Genomic DNA, 19,802 nt, shown 5'->3' on the forward strand with positions numbered 1-19,802 from the left:
AGAGGAGAGGAGAGGAGAGGAGAGGAGAGGAGAGGAAGAGAGAGGAGAGGAGAGGAGAGTAAAGCATCAGCTCTGGGGTGTTAGGGGATGAGGAGGAGAAGGGGATGGAGGGATGGGAGGTGGAGAGGGGTGAATGGGTAAGGAAGGGGGAGATAAGATGCTCTTATCCTCCAGACAGATTGAGAGCCCCGGGGTCTGCTGAGAGAACAGGGGGTTGGGTCCCTCTTTTAACAAGGAAGTAACGAACTGCTGAAGCAGCCAAGCGTATGTGTGTGTTCTCTGTACGTGTGTGTGTGTATGTGTCTCTTCGTGTGTGTGTGTGTGTGTGTGTATGTGACTCTTCGTGTGTGTGTGTGCTCTGTATGTGTGTGTGTTTCTGTGTGTGTGTGTGCTTTTTGAGAGTGCGTACATGTATTTTGTGTGATGATGTACCTGCGTATATGCGCCCAAGAGTATCTACAAAGCTCTCTAACAGTACAGTAGTCATCAGTTCCTGTTTTTCGAATCCACACAGGAACAAACGTTACATTTGAGTATTTCCTTATGCAGATGTCACATTCAGGGTTTGATCATTTTACGACACAGCAGTGTGTGTATGTGTGTAGAGTGAGTGTCTGTGTGTGTGTGTGTGTGTGTGTGTAAGAGAGAGAGAGATATATAGAGAGAGAGAGAAAGAAAGAGAGAGAATGGAGGGTGTTGGTGAGTAGACAGAAAGAACAAACTTCTCATTTGTGTTGAGGGTATGCACGTAAGTCTTTATGCAACATCCAAGAGAACCCACCAGATTAAGTGTGTTACTGAATATGGAAACAGGGCACAAAGAGGAGGCTGCTGGGAGTATCTGGTTGGCTGCGAATGTTGCTATCCTAGCCATGATTGGTGGAGGCTATGCAGTTCGACATCACGTTGTCGGGACTAAACCCTTCTGAACTGAGGCAAGGCAAAAAGGCAGAGATCTCACACAACCATGCACGCACAAATACACACAATGGGAAGAACTGTGCGTGTGCATGCGCACGTACAGTGGTTTCAGAAAGTATTCACACCCCTTGACTTTCCACATTTAATTGTGTTACAGCCTGAATTTAAAATGAATTCAATGGAGATGTTCTGTCACTTTCTTACAGACACTACCCCATAATGTCAAAGTGGAATGTTTATCAATTTTTTTCCCCTTCACATTAATTACAAATGAAAAGCTGAAATGTCTTCAGTCAATAAGTATTCAACCCCTTTGGTATTGCAAGCCTAAATAAGTTCAGGAGTAAAAATGTGCTTAACAAGTCACATTATACGTTTGCATAGACTCACTCTGTGTGCAATAATAGTGTTTAACTAGATTTTTGAATGACTACCTCATCTCTGTACCCCACACATACAATTATCTGTAAAGTCCCTCAGTCGAGCAGTGAATTTCAAACACAGATTCAACCACAAAGACCAGGGAGGTTTTCCAATGCCTCGCGAAGAAGGGTACCTATTGGTAGATGGGTAAAAATTCTAAAAACAGACATTGAATATCCCTTTGAACATGGTGAAGTTATTAAATTACACTTTGGATGGTGTATCAATACACCCAGCCACTACAAAGATACAGGCGTCCTTCCTAACTCAGTTGCCAGAGAGGAAGGAAACCACTCAGGGATTTCACTATGAGGTCAATGGTGTCTTTAAAACAGTTACAGAGTTTAATGGCTGTTATAGGAGAAAACTGAGGAAGGATCAACAACATTGCAGTTACTCCACAATAATAACCTAATTGACAGAGTAAAAAGAAGGAAGCCTGTACAGAATGAAAATATTCCAAAACAAGCACCCTGTTTACAACAAGGCACTAAAGTAATACAATTACAGCAATTAACTTTTTGTCCTGAATACAAAGTGATATGTTTGGGGCAAATCCAATACAACACATTACTGAGTACCACTCTCCATATTTTCAAGCAGAGTGGCGGCTGCATCATGTTATGGGTATGCTTGTAATGGTTAAGGACTGGGGAGTTTTTCAGGATAAAAAATAAACAGAATGGAGCTAAGCACAGGCAAAATCCTAAAGGAAAACCTGGTTCAGTTTGCTTTCCACCAGACACAGGGAGATGAATTAACCTTTCAGCAGGACAATAACCTAAAACACAAGGCCAAATCTACACTGGAGTTGCTTACCAAGAAGACAGTGAATGTTCCTGAGTGGCCAAGTTACAGTTATGACTTAAATCTACTTGAAAATCTATGGCAAGACCTGAAAATGGTTGTCTAGCAATGATCAACAACCAATTTGACAGAGCTTGATGCATTTTTTAAAGAATAATGGGAAAATGTTGCACAATCCAGTGTGGAACGCTCTTAGAGACTTACCCAGAAAGACTCAAAGCTGTAATCGCTGCCAAAGGTGCTTCTACAAAGTATTGACTCAGGGGGTTGAGATATTTCTTTATTTCAATTTCAATCCATTTGTTAACATTTCTAAAAACATATTTTCACATTTTGATTATGGGGTATTGTGTGTAGATTGGGGAGAAAACATATATGTTTAATCCATTTTGAATTCAGGCGTAACACAACAAAATGTGAAATAAGTCGAGGTATGAATACTTTCTGAAGGCGTATGTGTATGTATGCATGTGTGAGTGAGAATCAGTGCACTGAAATGAGAGGGAATATTCTTCATTTCTTCCCTCAGTTTTAACAGACTCATAGGTGGATGGAATAAATTGGGGGTTAAGCAGGCGTGGAGGAACTGCCTACAGGGTTGTTTCCACCACTCCATGCCACATTTGTCAAATCAGACAAATTCTTCCGCACGTGAACTGAAAGTCAAAAGGAGGAGGTATACATTTTTAAGTCACACAAATGACAAACGCTGGAGAAAAAAGCCTGAATAAAGGTAGCGCCATCCGTGCTTTCGTAATGGAATGCAATGCTACTGTATATGTAAGGGATGTACATACGGTACAAGCCAAACATCTACAAAATGGCAGTGCACATATGACACAAAAGCGGCAAACTAATAAATATATTATGAGCCAAGAGAGAGAGTGAGTCAGGGTTAATGTATAAATAGCGGTTGGTTGTCTACTGTGTCCATGCATTGCCCCAAAGGGAGTAGCGCACGGGAGAATTTACTATTGAGGTTACGGAGGTGACATAGGGTAAAATAATCATGGTTGATGTAACGGAGGTGACACCCCGGCGAGAGGTAACGCGAATGACCAAAAAAATGACCGTAGGTGACAGGTAACTTGGTTAAGGAAACGGAGTTGACATGGGTGAAAGGTAACATGAATGGCTGGACACATGCGAGTGGAAACGCGGTTGAGGTAACGTAGGAGACACGGCAGGAGTTGACGCTGTTGACGGCTGGAGGTCAGGCCTCGTGAATCTTTGATGGAACTCTCTCCCCATCTCTCTTCTGGGTGACTGAGCAGAGTGCCTCATGCTAATGCTGTTACATCACCTTCTCCCAAGAACAGAGAAAAGGAGGGAGAGAAAGAGCGGGAAAGACTATAAAAGAAGGTGCGGGGGGTCATTTACAAGGTGAATTCAGAATGGTGAAAAGCGTTGCTAGCCACTCCACTTTTGTTGGGTAGGTAGGAGGAATCAAACCAAGTCGTACATTTTAGTTATTTAGCAGACGCGCTTATCCAGAGCGACTTACAGGAGTAATTAGTGTTAAGTGCCTTGCTCAAAGGCACATTGACAGATTTTTCACCTAATCGGGTCGGGGATTCAAACCAGCAATATTTTGGTTACTGGCCCAACGCTATTAACCGCTAGGCTACCTTCTGTCCTACAGTATGTCCACAACCCTTCTGTCCTGATGCTCAACTCTGATGTACGAATGAACCTGACCATACACAACCATATATTATTATATATTTGTATTATTATATTATTTGGTGGAAGTCATGGAAGGTTTGAGGAACGAACACAAACTACCCCGGCCCTCCGTCTCATGCAGGGCAGGTGGGGCAGAAAATGCCTGTTTTGCATGTTATTTTGGCATTAATACGTGTCACATATCAGTTTGCAAACATTGTAAAAAAATATATATCTTTGAGTTAATAAAGCCGCATACAAACATGGTCTCTTTTTTGTTTTCTTGAGTAAGGCAGCTCCAAAATGCAGGTGTTTTAGTCCAGCTCAGTGCTTTCTGTTGTGGTGGGGCAAGCCAGCAGAAAATAGGAGCGTTGCGCCGTGATTGGCTCAGTGTTCCGTCACTCATGGGGACACTACGTCACGACCAAGTCTAAGTCCTTAGTAAGGGTAGACATCGAAAATTCAAGCCCTTTGTGTCCTGCCATAGAGTTACATTAGAAGTGCACATCCAAGAAGCCTCAAGGTCATTGGCCACAGATAAAATGACATCAAATCACGTTATATGTACAGTAGCTTTGATTGGACTGATCATGTCAACATCTTACTTTCAAAATCTTAGCTAGCAGTCATCATCATGAATCAAGTCAACAATCTACTGGCAAATCCTTTTTAATCCTTGTCATATGAAGAGAAATAATGAAGAGAAATTATAGATAAAACATATCGGTGCTCATCGGCCATTGGACATAAACATTACACAACAAGTTGGAAATCGCAAATTCAACAGTGAGTGGTTTGGAAGGAATCAGTGACAGTGGCTAACTGCAAGCATTGCAACTGGGAAGTCGGGAATAAACGAACTCAGACTGGGAAAACACGTTTTGAACGGTCATCCAACTCGGAATTGTAAATCCGGCCTCTTTCTCTTTCTTTGAGAGCAGTTTGTGGGCACCGTTTGTCACCGTTATAGTGCAATTAATGTATTGTTTAGTGCTGTGTTGTGTAGTGGCTTTGCTGGGTTGCATCCCACATATTTATTTGTTTGCCCCACCAAGATTTACATGCTACAATCGCCACTGGTCTCATGGATGATTGGCTCCCAGACACATTAACACAGTCTGTCGTTGACTTACCCTCCTGAGACCCACCCAACCCCCATTGCCACCACACGCGCGCACACACACACACACACGCACGCACGCACGCACACACAAACACACACACACACCCATGCTTCCTTCTGCTCTAATACACCCTGCGCCCCCCGGGATGTGTGTGTGTCTGTATATGCATCTGTGTGTGTGTGTGTCTGTCTGTATGTGCATCCGTGTGGGTGTGTGTGTAAGGTGCTACCTTGAGTGGGGTCGTGGCTCTCCCAGAACACCTTGAGTAGCTCCTCCAGACTGATGTCCTCGGGGGAGAAGACCACCCTCACCACCTCAGTGTGTCCTGTCAAACCTGTGGACAAACCAGGCTGTTGTGTTCATTTGGCACGAAACGGAAGAAAATGTTCTGAAATGGGGAGGTGCAATTTATTTTCCCGTTGCAAAATGTTTTTCTACGGTGTGACAAAAGGAACGCAGCCTAGGCCATAACAGAGTATAACACATCATAGTCACACATGAACCCTTACATTTCCATTCAATAGGTCTGTATTGAATAGAATATTATCGTGGAACACATCTTTTCATCTATCCTACTGTGAGGAGTCTGATTGATCATTTATTTATGTGTTATCATTATCATTATCTTGTAAGTTATTTTGCATGCCCCGCTTATACTTCAAACTATAGAAATGATTTTCTAAAATGTGTTCCTTTTCTCCTATGAAATCAATTGATTGACACAAACAGCTATTACATAGATATAATGGTCTAGCTGAATGTAGAAATCTTACGGAGTGCGCTTGAAGATATTCACCCAGCATCACATGTAATATATTCAATTTGAGATGCTCAGCACCGCTAGTGTTTGGAAGTCTGCCCATTAACGTTGCCTGATAGAATGCAGCCTCTGTGTGAAGAGGAGCGCACAGTCACACGCGCGCGCGCGAATCCACTTGAGATACATGTTATTGCTAGAGGCAGCGTGGGAGCACAGCAACTGTTTCAAGTAGGATGTTGCCAAAAGCACACAGGCACTGTGGGGGGCACCTCTCTGGCTGCCTGCAGCTGCCAGGACCCCAAAGCTTCAACAAGCCGCCTGGAGGCATTCGGAAAGTGGGGCCTGCTCAGGGTCAGCTGTTACACACACACATACACACACATACACACACATATACACACATACACACACTCAGCTGGTGCAACAAGACTCACATCCACATTAGCAGACACAAAGCAATAAACAAGCTGAGGCTCATATCCATGGAAAATAAAGAAATAAATCAGGTTTATGAAACACACACACACACACACACACACACACACACTGAATCAAGTGTGCAGAAGGAAAACAGAAAGAATGCACAGACACACACACACGGCTGCATGCACACACACACAAGAGAGGAATCAGGTGTGAAGCTAGAAACAAAGGTGGGACTCACACACAGGAGGGACCCGGTAATACTGACATACGCATCAATCAAGCAGTCCCAGCTGTCAGTCCCTCTCTCCCTCTGTCTTACACACTCACTCACACGCACACACACACACTGGACTGGACCCCTGTCTCTGTCTCTCTTCCCCCTCCCGTGACTCTGTGGACAGCTCCTCTCCTCCTTTCTGTCTCCAGAGCAGCGGTCGGATCCGTCACACCCAGTGAAGCGATGCCAGTTCCTCCGCTGTGCCCAACTCTCTTTTATTTCTTTCCTTCCCCCCCCCAGCTTGTTTCGGGGCTGCCAGCAAGAGGGAGCTCGCACCCCCCAAAGGGATTCCACTCAGAAGGTCCGCCAGCCAAGCCAGAAGCGCCCCTCTCGCCGCCCGCTCACTCCCTGCCCGCTCACTCCCTGCCTGCTCGCCCCCCTGCTCGCCCGCGCTCACGCTTGCATTCCAATGCCTTGAGCGGCGGGGGCGCCCAAAGTGACTGTGGAAGCTCCGCAGTCAAACACTCTCACTATATTTGGGATCGTTTTAACTCTTTCATAAGTCATTTATAAAACAGGGGCATTGCACCCTTTAGTATTGTTCACATGAAATCTTCCAATGCACCAATGAACTGAGCTAGGAAGTGTTATGCTAACCAAACCAATCAATGGTAACTCTGCAGTATCATATGTAAGGTTTTCAGTTTGAGCGACTTTTCGTACATGGCCACAATGACTATCATGGCCAAATATGAATCAGTATCAATCAATATTAATGAATCTATTTCAATTAATTAATCTTCCCATAGGCTGTCACTTCACAGTGCCAACCAGCCCAAGGATGGAGTCTGAAATCCTTTGCGTTACATTCACCCTCCGCTTTTCATCCCAACCCTCTCTCTCTTTCTTCCATTGCAGGGTGAAGGTGTCTGTCTGTCCTCTGTTGCAGGTTTAAGGTGTCTGTCTGTCCTCCATTTTGCAGGTTTACATTTTAGTCATTTAGCAGACGCTCTTATCCAGAGCAACTTACAGTAGTGAGTGCATACATTTTCATAACTTTCTTTTGTACTGGTGCCCCACAGGAATCAAAATCACAACCCTCGCATTGCAAGCGCTGTGCTCTACCAACTGAGCTACACAGTGTGAGTGCAACTACAAACGTCGGATTGCAGGGAATCCTGGATCTACAAATCAATGTGCATCCCAAATAACTTCTCATTATGTGATCAAGACCAGCGATTCTGCGCCTCGCCATACTCAAACTGAACAGGGCCATTGCCTTGGGCTGAGCTGCAGGGTTGAGGTACAGTATGTGTAGTAGGGAGAGTGGGTTACTCCTGAGTGGCGCAGTGTTCTAACTGTGCCACTAGAGATCCTGGTTCGAATCCAGGCTCTGTCGCAGCCGGCCGCGACCGGGAGACTCATGGGCGGCGCACAGGGTAGGGGAGGGAATGGCCGGCAGGGATGTAGCTCAGTTGATAGAGCATGGCGTTTGCAACGCCAGGGTTGTGGGTTCGATTCCCACAGGGGGCCAGTATAAAAAAATATGTATTCACTAACTGTAAGTCGCTCTGGATAAGAGCGTCTGCTAAATGACTAAAATGTAATGTAAATGTGAGAGGAGTAGTGGTGGAGTACATTAGCAGTGGATGGCAGTGGTGGCGAAGGTGGCACAGGAACCAGTGTAGAGCAAAACGCTGCAGTACAGAACCCAATCCCTCCAAGTAGGTCACAGGCGGGGGGGAGAGAGATGAAAGAGAAGCAGAGAGAGGGAGGGAGGACCAGAGAGCTTTACTGTAGAACGTCTATCTCTCGCCCTCTTTCTCTCTGACTCGGACTGATCCTTCTGAGGAGTAGGGTGGCACTACCCACTCTAGCTATCCTATGCAGGGATATTGTACTGGTATTATCTTGAAATTGGTGATAAAGCTGGTATTATCAGGGTGGAGGACAGTCAGAGGAGGGGATGCCATGCCATTCTGTGTGGCCGTCAAAAGTGGTTTAGACGTATTCTGGGCATGTTATTGTCCATGCTAGCCACTGGAAAAAACTTAGAATTGTGCAATGTGTGTGTGTAATCAAATGGTCTGAGACTCTGCGCCTGTCCGTGGGTTTACTGCATTTAGTGTACTCACATATTACCATCAGTTGGTAGAAAGACTTTGATGTTACACTACATGACCAAAAGTATGTGGACACCTGCTTGTCGAACATCTCATTCCAAAATCATGGGCATTAATATGGAGTTGGTCCCCCCTTTGCTGCTATAACAGCCTCCACTCTTCTGGGAAGTCTTTCCACTAGATGTTGGAACATTGCTGCGGGGTCTTGCTTCCATTCAGCCACAAGAGCATTAGTGAGGTCGGGCACTGATGTTGGGGGTTTTAGGCCTGGCTCGCAGTCGGCGTTCCAATTCATCCCAAAGGTATACGATGGGGTTGAGGTCAGGGCTCTGTGCAGACCAGTCAAGTTCTTCCACGCCGATCTCGACAAACCATTTCTGTATGAACCTTGCTTTGTGCAAGGGGGCACTGTCATGCTGAAACAGGAAAGGGCCTTCCCCAAACTGTTGCCACAAAGTTGGAAGCACAGAATAATCTAGAACGTCATTGTATGCTCTAGCGTTAAGATTTCCCTTCACTGGAACTAAGGGGCCTAGCCCGAATCATGACAAACAGCCGCAGACCATTATTCCTCCTCCACCAAACTTTACAGTTGGCATTGGGGCAGATAGCGTTATCCTGGCATCCGCCAAACCCAGATTAGTCCAGATGGTGAAGCGTGATTAATCACTGCAGAGAACGCATTTCAACTGCTCCAGAGTCCAATGGTGGCGAGCTTTATACCACTCCAGCCGACGGTTGGCATTGCGCATGGTAATCTTAGGCTTGTGTGCGGCTGCTCGGCCATGGAAACCCATTTCACGAAAGTCCCAACGAACAGTTATTGTGCTGACATTGCTTCCAGAGGCAGTTTGGAACTCGGTAGTGAGTGTTGCAACCGAGGAGAGACTATTTTTACGTGCAACGCGCTTCAGCACTCGGCGGTCCCGTTCTATGAGCTTGTGTGGCCTACCACTTCACGGCTGAGCCATTGTTGCTCCTAGATGTTTCCACTTCACAATAACATCACTTACAGTTGACCGGGGCAGCTCTAGCAGGGCAGAAATTTGACGAACTGACTTGTTGGAAAGGTGGCTTCCTATGACGGTGCCACGTTGAAAGTCTGAGCTCTTCAGGAAGGCCATTCTACTGCCAATGTTTGTCTATGGAGATTGCATGGCTGTGTGCTCGAGTTTATACACCTGTCAGCAGCTTGTGTGGCTCAAATACCTGAATCCACTCATTTTTTACTATTTATTTTTACTATTTTCCACATTGTAGAATAATAGTGAAGACATCAAAACTATGACATGGAATCACGTAGTAACCCAAAAACAAATCAAAATATATTTTATATTTGAGATTCTTCAAATAGCCACCCTTTGCCTTGATCACAGCTTTGCACACCCTTGAATGAGTAGGTGTGTTCAAACTTTTGACTGGTACTGTATAGTATATGTTCTGCCCAGATACTCAGGTGTAGCACAGACATACATAAGCAAACACTGCAGACATATACACCCATACACACTAACAGAGACATGGTGTACATAAGTGATGCACGGTTTGACTTTATTTTGCGTTAGTGCGTAAGCCTAAGCTTTAGGGCTTAACTGTACACGCACACCAAATACATGCCAATTGCCAAATGCTTTTGGGAACTTGGGCTGAAAAGGTTAATGTCGATCCACTGAGGCAAAGAGGACAACGTTTGAGTTTAATTCAATAAGAGAAAAGCTGCAAAATGGAGAGTTGCAAATAAAGAGAAGGGAGGGCCAGAACAGTAGACTAACGTTTGGGAAAGATGTTATGTGTGATGATTGTGAGGTGCTATACAATTTCCACAGTCACAAGACAGGGACTTCAAATATGGAACGTCAAGGGAACTGTTCAGATGGGTTAAATGGAATAGTAACTGAAATCTGGACACTGACCGCTCACATAGCCTTAATATTAACTCCTGCAGAATTAAGCAGTTCTTGCAGTAAAATAATTCAACAAATTTCAATTTTGACTCAGGAACAGGAGTGGAGAGAACAAATGCGCGGTTAGGGACCGTCTATAAAGGTGCTATCTTTATCAGCAGCATAAAAAGCTGATAGTATTTCAACCACAAGCCGAACTGAAATCTTATCAGAAATATGTTGGGTCGTTTTCACATCCCTTAAAACCGGTGAAACTGATGTCATTTCAAATCTTTCCCATTTTTTATTGCATATTCTCCCCGTTCCATGTCTTCGCTGTGCGAGAGAAGCAGAGATGAAAGACAAAACTTTCCAGATTAAGTATTCATTCTATCGATGTATGACATATTTTCTGGTGAGCAAGAGTGTATCTAGATTCAATCTGATCAAGCGTTAACCGGCGATAGCCGACACTGCTCTTGATCATTGTCACGAAGCTACACCCGTCCCACTCACGTTAGGTCAGAACGAGAAAGTGTAGGCTATATAGAAATAATGACGCTCAAATTTTAAATCATTCAACAAAATAATGAGGATTTCGATCAGCCTAATCGAGGTGTAGATTACATCTCACATTCCAGTATTCCAACTTGTAAATAAGGCTGCATGGGATTTCTCTTAATGAGACTCCGCTTTAGGTATAATGCCAGGAGCCGCTTGTGGATTTGACAGCTCTTACGCAGTTCCACCTCCAACACTACCAAAACAACCGCTGGATGTCGTCTAAAGAAGATCTGATTGAGTCCCAAGTAATGACAGAAGAGAAACTGCATGTATCTAATTATAGGCATGTTGAATAACAAATAGCCCCTGTCAAAAAATCATTCCAGCATCTCTGACTGTACAGCACATTTTCTATATTTGCGGGTTAGGATCGGGTGCGACCTCAGATTCTCACTTCATCACATTTAGTCGGCCTGTTGCGGACGGGTTATTGGCAATTGCGGGCGGGTGCGGGTGAACAAACAGCTGACCCGCGCATCACTAGTGTACATAGACGTGTTTGTGTGTGAGAAGGGTGGGGTTTGTGTGTGTGTGTGTGTTACCTGAGCACACTTCCTGGTAGTTGGGGTTGGGTGTGTGTCCCCCTGCGTAGCCCACATGGGTAGAGAACACCCCCGGCTTCTGCCAGAAGAGCTTTTCAGGCCCCCAGAAACAGCCCATACCTGGCCCAGAGAGAGACATACTTAGACATGATCTAAGGTCAGTTTGACATGGTTTTACCTCATAGTTAAGGTTAGGATTTGGGGACGGTAAGCTGATCCTAGATGGTCAAAAACACATACTCTATCAATACTACTGTGTTCCTCCGTATAACACTACTACTATAGTATACTAATAATACTGATACTATTGTTCATAAGACTGTAATATGACAACAGCTAATGAGAACCAATGAAAAGTGAAAGCGGTCATCAGTGGTAGCGGTCATTTGAAAGAGATTGAGGCTTACCAAACATGATGGTCTCCATGCCCTCTGGAAACGGCTCCACTGTGGGGTTGCCATTGACAGCATGCTTCTCTATGGGGGAGAGAGAGAGAGAGATAGAGAGAGAAATTACAATCAGTATCTTGGTGTATAAAATGCTTTGTGCAATTCAATGAAAATGATTCATATGAGACCATCAACATCACAGCATCAGATCCCTAACCAATGAGTGGCGACATCAACATGTCATTGTGAGAGTATGTGTTTGTGTCCTATCTTTGCCATGCTGCTTAACAGTAGTGCAAGGAGGTCAGGAGGGCAAAGGTCACCACAGCGAAGCGGGGTAAAGTGGCACTAGTCAGGCGATGTCCCAGTCAAATCTCCCCCTCCTCCCCCTCTCCTCCTCCTCTCCCCAGGTAAACTGAAACGGTGGCATGCTGGATGGGTCGGATTAGCGACAGCTTTGGCAAGCCGGCCTGCTCTTGCTAAGCGGGATCAGGTGGCTCTAACGTTGGAAGACACTTAGGAGATGAAACGGTTCTGACCCCCATTCCTAACCCCACCCTCTGGCCTCACCCTCACCTACTCCAAACCAAACAGCGGCCATTTCGGTCGAGGGCAAGGGTTTAGCCCACCATCTGGGGCTAAACAACGAGGTCAAAAGGTGGAAGATACACTGTCTTTGTATGACCCTGGTGACATGGTGGAATGGACTGTCATGCCAAGCTGTACCCCCTGTTATACAGTATTGAATAGAACCTGAAATACAAATGATATGCTACATATACGAAGTGGTTGTGGGGGCGGTGCGTCGATGCCAACTGTGCCGATATGGATGGAATAGATGGAATGGAATTAAAGCGCTAAAACTGAAAGAATAAACAGCATACAGATTAGCGCTAAGACGACTGAGGTGACTTAGTGTGTAAATCTCTCACCGAGCCAGGCTGGTTTGCACTGCTTCACAGACTAATATTAGTTGGTGGATAAACGGCTGTGAATGTGAGAACACACATTCAAGCACACACACACACACACACCAGAGTGCAATGGGAGCATTTGCTTTTGGTCAGTGTCAAATCTGAGTGGATTTCGGATCATGTTTGACATTGACCTGAATAGTGAAAAACTCCTGATCCCAATGTTGAAATAGATCGCTTCAAGCAGACACTCGTCTTACTGCGCTCACCCGTGCCAGGTCACATCTTGAGTCAGTAGGTAGACTGGCCCTGCCACCCTATTCATGGGCACACTCGTACCCCTGCCACCCACCACCCTCTCTCAAAAAGACAGAAACAGGCAAACAGCAGTATCGCAGTATTGCAAGAAGGAAATGAGTGGAGAAATAAGTGGAGAGGACAGAGAAAGCAATGGAGTGGGAGGAGTAGGAGTAGGAGGAAAACGAGGAGGAGGAGTGTAGGATGCCAAAAAAAAGAGAAAAGAAAATCGCCAGGGAGAAGCAACAGATGACCGTGGCAGAGGGATGGATGGCGAGATTATTTTGGCTTCCGAAACCGCCATGCCTTTGGGCAGCAGATGAACGCACTGGCACGGGCGCCCGGTCCAAAAAGCGAACGGGTCGAAAAAACAAACAAACAAGGGGAAAAAAAGGCGAAAACAGAGAAGGCCAAGAACACGCCGACACATAGCGGTCGTCAACAGAATCTCGCTCAGCGCCAAAATCGCTCTCCCTCTCTCTCTGTGTTCCTGCCATTCTCCTGCCATCTCTCTCTTCACACCCCCTCCTCTCCTCCCACCATGTTCCTATCATCAGTCTCTCTCTCCCTTACACACATACAGTACACAGACACACACACACGAAAGCTACGTCTCCTTGGAGCACACACACCAACCTCTGCTGTGGGTATTTCTCCCATGGAGCCCTGGCAGAGGTCCAGACGGTTCCAGGATGGCTCTTTTCACTGAGCCCAATCCCCCCGTCAATGCCAGCGGGCGCCTTTGCCAACAACACCCCACCTTACAAATAGCACCAAGGAGGCAAAAGAACTGGCTGAATATGCCAACAATGGAGAGGAGGGAGAGAAAAGAAAGAAGGGAGGGTGGTAGTGAGCTTACAAAAGGATACAATGTGTGAAAAATATTTTTTGTGTGATTTGGATGAAATATGGGCGTTTTCTTTGTCCTTTGTTTTTGGAGGAAATTGAAAAGCGCCTACAGTCAAACCGTAAAGCAGTAGTAAGCAGAATTCGGACAGCTTTTGTTGGCTCATTTGGTTTTTAATTGTGGTGGTAGAAATAAAACAACTCCGCAAACCATCGGCTACCACGTTCGGTCAAAACCCGCTTTAGCCAGCCTCTCCACCGGTCATGGTAGGGCTAACTTTGCTCTTTTGCTACCAGATATTATGTCCAGTTCCGTCACCGAACTGGCGTTTTTCTTCGCTACCCTTTCGTGCCACTGTGACATTCCTGCATTTTTCGTCCGGGGAAACAGATTCCTGCCACACACGTAAATATGAGAGAATCCAGGTTCCCGGGAATCCAGGATTCCATGCCAATGCTGTGATGAAGAGGTTGCATTCCAGACGGTTAACTTCTCCCAAGTGGCATTGTCTCTCTCTTTCTCTCTCTCGCTCTCTCTGTCCCCTCACACAGGCTGGCAGACAGTCCGGCACGAGGCGGAGGTTGGCGCTTTCTACTGGTGCCAACGACCCTCTGCTGCACCGCAAAGCATCATGGGATGATAAGTCGGGATGAGGCGAAGCGGGGCGTTGTGGGGAGAGGTAGGTGGGGTGGGACAATATGGTGGTGGTGATGGTGGTCTGTAGTTTTAGAACTATTGGAAAGAAGAGGTGAGTGAAGCATTGAGCTCTTCTGAGTGAGAAAAAAGACATGGCAAATTCAATGGTTTTTCATTTGGAGTGTTGTGGCTGAAAGTTTGAAAAAACATACTATACTATCTTTTTCTGTGAGTAAGAATAGTCATTGGTATACCTACACGGTCAGCATATTTGAAAAAGTTCCAAAAAGCTATTTGCAATGGGTCACTAGTAGCAAAGCATTAAAAGCGACCGGCTTTCGCTAGCTCAGCCATGGCGAGACAGCATTAAGTGGGAAAACTAGGGTCGTGGGTAAGTTTGTGCTAACATTTATTCAGTGAGGGAGAAGGGGAGACCACAGACTGTCAGAACATTCATCCCCCATGCGTCCCATACAATGTGTATCCTAGCAACCATTTCCGGTTGCTATGGAGAGGACTCCCGCCCGTCACCCAATTGATCTTGACTGCTACAGTCAGCAAGATGGAGCTGCTACAGAATACTGAAGAAAAGACAAATACACTAGGCTACAGGGAAAACCAAAGAGCAAACCGTGTTAAGGTAGCTTCTATTCCAAAACAAAAGCATGTGGATTCTTCCTCAGTTATGACTCCTTCTCTACAGAAGGCTATATCCTGCCTGTCAGAGCCTATTCCTATGATGCCATATCAAACCAAATACAAACCAATTAGTCATTCCCTCTGCTGTCTGTCATCTGACGCTAAGCAGGCTTGGGCCTGGTCAGAACCTGGATGGGAGACCACCTGGGACACTGAGTAGAGACTGGGTCATATCAGGGATACTGACACCATGTAGGAAACATGACTTCCCTGCATTGACAGGCCAAATGTTGGTCAATAGCCTACATCAGATCAATTACATTACAAGTTCCTTTCAGAGAACGGAAGCTAGGCAAGTGCGGCAATGCAGTGTGTAGACATTCACACCACTATAGCCTATGTGCACTTCCCTCCATGAAGGCCCCAAGTTAAAGTCTGACTTAGGATAGTAGTGACACCCTGTCCGTCCATCCTAATGCTAGGTGTTTCTGGTTAGCGCCTACAGGCAACAAGACCACGATTAGGATATATTCTGAGGATTGAACCATCAACCATGGATAAATCTCGTGCAGTACATGCGAAGCAAACGCTCTACTGCTGAGCTACAAGCCTCGGGCTTATATTCACAAAGGTTCTCAGAGTAGGAGTGCTGATCCAGGATCAGTGTTGCCTTTTAGATCATAATGAATATGATTACATGGACATGGGGACCTGATCATAGATCAGCACTCCTACTCTGAGAACCTTTGTGAAAACGGGCCCTGACATATTTAGGACCAAGTTGGCCAGGAACAGTGCGTCCTTCTCTCAGTCCCCCTCCCCTCCCCCCCCCCAACCCCCCCACGGTGACTAGGGGAGGAACAGATTTCCGCCATGCGGTGTCTCCGAGCTGCTCCGACAGACGGCCCGGGAATTTACGACAGGGCGGAGCTTCTCATGCGCATAATGCACAGATGGGCCCCTGGACGCTGCAGTGGGCTGCAGAGTTACCCAGAATGCTTTGGGTGTGGTGCTCAAGGCCATGCAGTAAGCAGCTAGTTGGCGGGGGGTCAACCGGACCTCAAAATCATCCTCTTTGCAATCTCAGGATGGATGACGCATTGCATAATCAATGCCAACAATCTGATTTGTCACATTGTGTGCAGATTTATGCGGTTGGAATCTTGAAATTGGTGATTATGCTTATTACAAACACAAGTTAGATAAATAGTTATAGACACCATCCAAGCACATACTCTCATAAGCATTAAACTCACTCAAATTATCTAAAATGAATACCCCTAAAGAATTACACCACAGTGGAGGGGAAAGTTTGCAAAGGCTACTTTGTCCCAAAAATATTTTGTCCAGACCAAATCAAACAACACTTTCAATGATCTGAGGGCAAACTATGTGCATTATAAAGTGATACAGTAAATAGTTTGGGATAACTTTGGCTATGACTGATAAGGCGTAGCCTAATACGTCACAAAACTAGGCTCAGGACCACCCCTCATTGGTCGTTAAACCCATATGCCAATGGTTGAACCAGAGAGGTGAATAACCATATATTAACTTATAAAAGTCATATGACAATCATGGAAAACTTTAAACCAGTGTGTGCATCGTCATCTGACTTTGCTGTGTCCGGAGGACTTGTAAACAAACATATTCTGTGGCACGAGGTAGTTTTACGAGAGACGTGATTTCATTTACCTGCCACGACAATTTTTTCCTCCCTTCCTTTCAGAGCGCAGTCTTTGGTGGGCATGGCTGTTGTGTCTGCCATGTCTGCGACAGCGAGTGACACAATGAAAAGAAGATGCCAAGCGACAAGTATTTGTGCTTTAGCGAATAACAGTAAATATAGCTTCTTCTGTACTTTGACAGTCTCCATTGCCCTGCGTCGCGCCGCTGTTGCGTTGGGATATGGGAGGAGTAAAACGACAGCGAATGGCTATCAACATGAATATTCAACGTGCGTGCGGGACGTCGTGCACTGAATAACAACTAGGCAGGGGTTAATATGACTTTGGCACAAAAGCCTACAGTGCAGTGTGTGCGTGAAATAAATTAAATTTAAATAAATATCCACATTAAGAACGCCGTTCAGCATGCAAATGAGCTTTTCACCATCCTCCATCGCTCATTCTGCGGGTTAGTTCAGGGCGGTGCATCTGTTTAAATGCAGCAAAGGGCAAAGGCAGACTCGATTTTTTTTCTTTAGTAATTTCCAATCAAGTAATTAATGTGTTTTATGTTTGGGTTTAATCTTGAAAATTATTTCACCAATCTCCTAAACAAAATGGCACTAACATTTGCATGAGTGACGGTTCTTGGTGAATATAGGAGGATTCAAAGACTAGTGGATTAAATATTTGAAACGAAAGATAAATGGTTGAGCATTCAAATCTGGAAAATGTTGTGTCTGCGGAGCAATAATAGACCTAAACTTTAAACACTGGAAGAAAATGCATGGTTATTAAAATAAAATAACCATGCATTTTCTTCCACTGTTTATAGTTTAGGCTTATTATTGCTCCAGTGCCGGTACCTGTGTATAGTGTAAAGTAAATTGGATCGCCGGCAACAACAAAAAAATCCCTTTGTACAGGGGCGGTGTGTTCAATAGGGCGATATGGGCGACGCACTGCCAAACGGGAAAAGGAAGGGATTTTTTTTCTAATCAATTATATCACGGCAACAGTAGTTATCAGTGTTGTAATCTAGACGTCTGATCTGCCACAGTGCCACTAAATGTCCAATCAGGCTAAAGTCGTGCTTCAAATGCCCCCCTTTTTGGGGGCGATTTCAGTCAGGTTGAAAATCGCCCAGAAGTCTGTCATAGACTCCCATGTAAAATCTATTTTTTTCAAATATCAGAGCTTTCAATACAATCTCTATGGGTTTCTGAGGGCTTGCACTTACGCGCTTTCGTCATACGTAACATAACCATGAACGTAACTAAGAAAAGAGCGGGTAGCAGCATCAATCAATTCACTACTACTATCAAAATGGCTAGGCTTCAGTGCAACTCGATTGTGTCTTTGAAAGAAGTTCATTTTTGTCGGCGAACAAATGAAGATAAATTGGCAACGAAACAATTAGGACCTCCCAGACCAAATTTAATAATTCAACAGGTTTCTACTAAAGGGGGAAGTCCTACACCCGAGGATTTTCCAAAAATTGGTACGAACGAAAAACCTGGCTAGCAGGCTGCGATGTAGCTAATGCAGTCTTCTGCTACCCCCTGCTTACTCTTTCACCCTGAAGGCGGCACGGCAGACAGCACCGCTTGGACAGCGACTGGTGTGTAACGGACATGCACCATCTTTCAGGAAAGATTAAGAAACATGAGCTGTCAAAGACCCACATGGATAGCTGTTTGAGATTGTCTGCTTTGGGAGAGTGAACATTCCCACTCAACTGGATGAGGGATACAGGCTAGCTGTCCGCCGCCACAACGATGAGGTTAGTGTTGATAATCACAAGTTTACTGGAGAACTGAAACTGACAAGGCTGACAAGATAGGACCCTTTTGTCCATTGTTATTGGATAGGAACAGAACTTATAACCAGCTCCTGACCTAAATAGATCTTAGCACAACATTTTACTCAACATATCATATTCCATATTCACTATAACAAATATATTTACTACGACATTAGCAAGAACCGCCACATCCTCAGCCGGCTAATCCAGTGTGTGAAGTTTTGCGGAGTGTTTGAGTTAGCTTTGCGAGGCAAAGATGAAACTGAGGGCTCCACCAACCCTGGTAAGCCAACACTTTTGAGATCAGTCAATAAATGCTTCTGGTATTGACTTATATGCTGCCCCTGTCTTCATGTTGTTGCTGGACATATCTTTTTTAAAATGTGTGTAGGTCACCTAAATCATCAGAAAAATTGCCCCCCCTGAGAATTTTTTCAGGAGCCGCCACTGCCTTTGTAACAGACTTGTGGATTATGATATGGCCACTGATGTTCCTACCAGGCACACATTTCAATGAAATTACATTGAACCAATAGAAGTTGAATTGAAGTCTGTGCTCTGTGGGTTTCTCTCAAAAACAAGGGGATAATGGGTGAGGCAGAAAAGTCCATCATCAGACCCATTTTGTGTTAAGCTGTTTTAGCCACCCTTCTTATTTTGTTAGGAAATCAAGAGCTCCAAAACTAGTATGTATTTTGACATTGGACACTTTGTCAATAACAAGCTTGCCATACATTTTGCTGGAATAACCTTTAGAATGACCTTTTTCTTCAAGGAGAGGGTGGAATTCCCTCTTGTGCTCTCTTCATAATGTGTAGCCTCTGAAGATAAACTAAAACTACCATTATACAAGGAAGAAGATGAAATATTTCAATCACAAGACCTTATTTAATTTGTTCACCTAGATGTTACAATCACAAACCATGAGAACATACCTGTACATTGACTCATAATTGCTTTTAAGTAGCTGTCTCAGGCAGTGAGAGAGCTTTACTAAGTATGCTAAAAAAAATGAGGGGTTCAACAAGGGTTCTTCTAAGATCCTCAAAGTTCTTTGAAGAACCTTAGGCTTCTAGGCACTGAAAATGTACCCCAAAAGGTTCTTCCAAGAACGCCATAGGAGGTGGGGTTAATCGAGGAACCTCCTTAGTGGG

At 44.9% G+C, this 19,802-nt stretch overlaps 1 protein-coding gene across 2 annotated transcripts in view; it reads right to left on the minus strand.

The window, feature by feature from the left end:
* The window catches only part of si:ch1073-358c10.1 (peptide methionine sulfoxide reductase MsrA 1), a 41,837-nt gene extending 24,412 nt beyond the window's left edge, over nucleotides 1-17,425 (minus strand). The window contains exons 1-4 of one of the 2 annotated variants that reach the window (XM_041855543.2): nucleotides 16,873-17,425; nucleotides 11,863-11,931; nucleotides 11,456-11,575; nucleotides 5,170-5,274 (exon numbers count right to left, since the gene is read on the minus strand). In XM_041855543.2, coding sequence (XP_041711477.1) covers nucleotides 5,170-5,274; nucleotides 11,456-11,575; nucleotides 11,863-11,931; nucleotides 16,873-17,053 — 475 coding nt within the window. In that variant the 5' untranslated portion in view covers nucleotides 17,054-17,425. The remainder of the gene's footprint in view (nucleotides 1-5,169; nucleotides 5,275-11,455; nucleotides 11,576-11,862; nucleotides 11,932-16,872) is intronic. The other variant, XM_041855542.2, reaches the window with a different exon arrangement.
* Nucleotides 17,426-19,802: the final 2,377 nt, after the last annotated feature.

Source organism: Coregonus clupeaformis, chromosome 29 (genome assembly GCF_020615455.1).
Source record: "Coregonus clupeaformis isolate EN_2021a chromosome 29, ASM2061545v1, whole genome shotgun sequence".
NCBI lineage: Eukaryota > Metazoa > Chordata > Actinopteri > Salmoniformes > Salmonidae > Coregonus > Coregonus clupeaformis.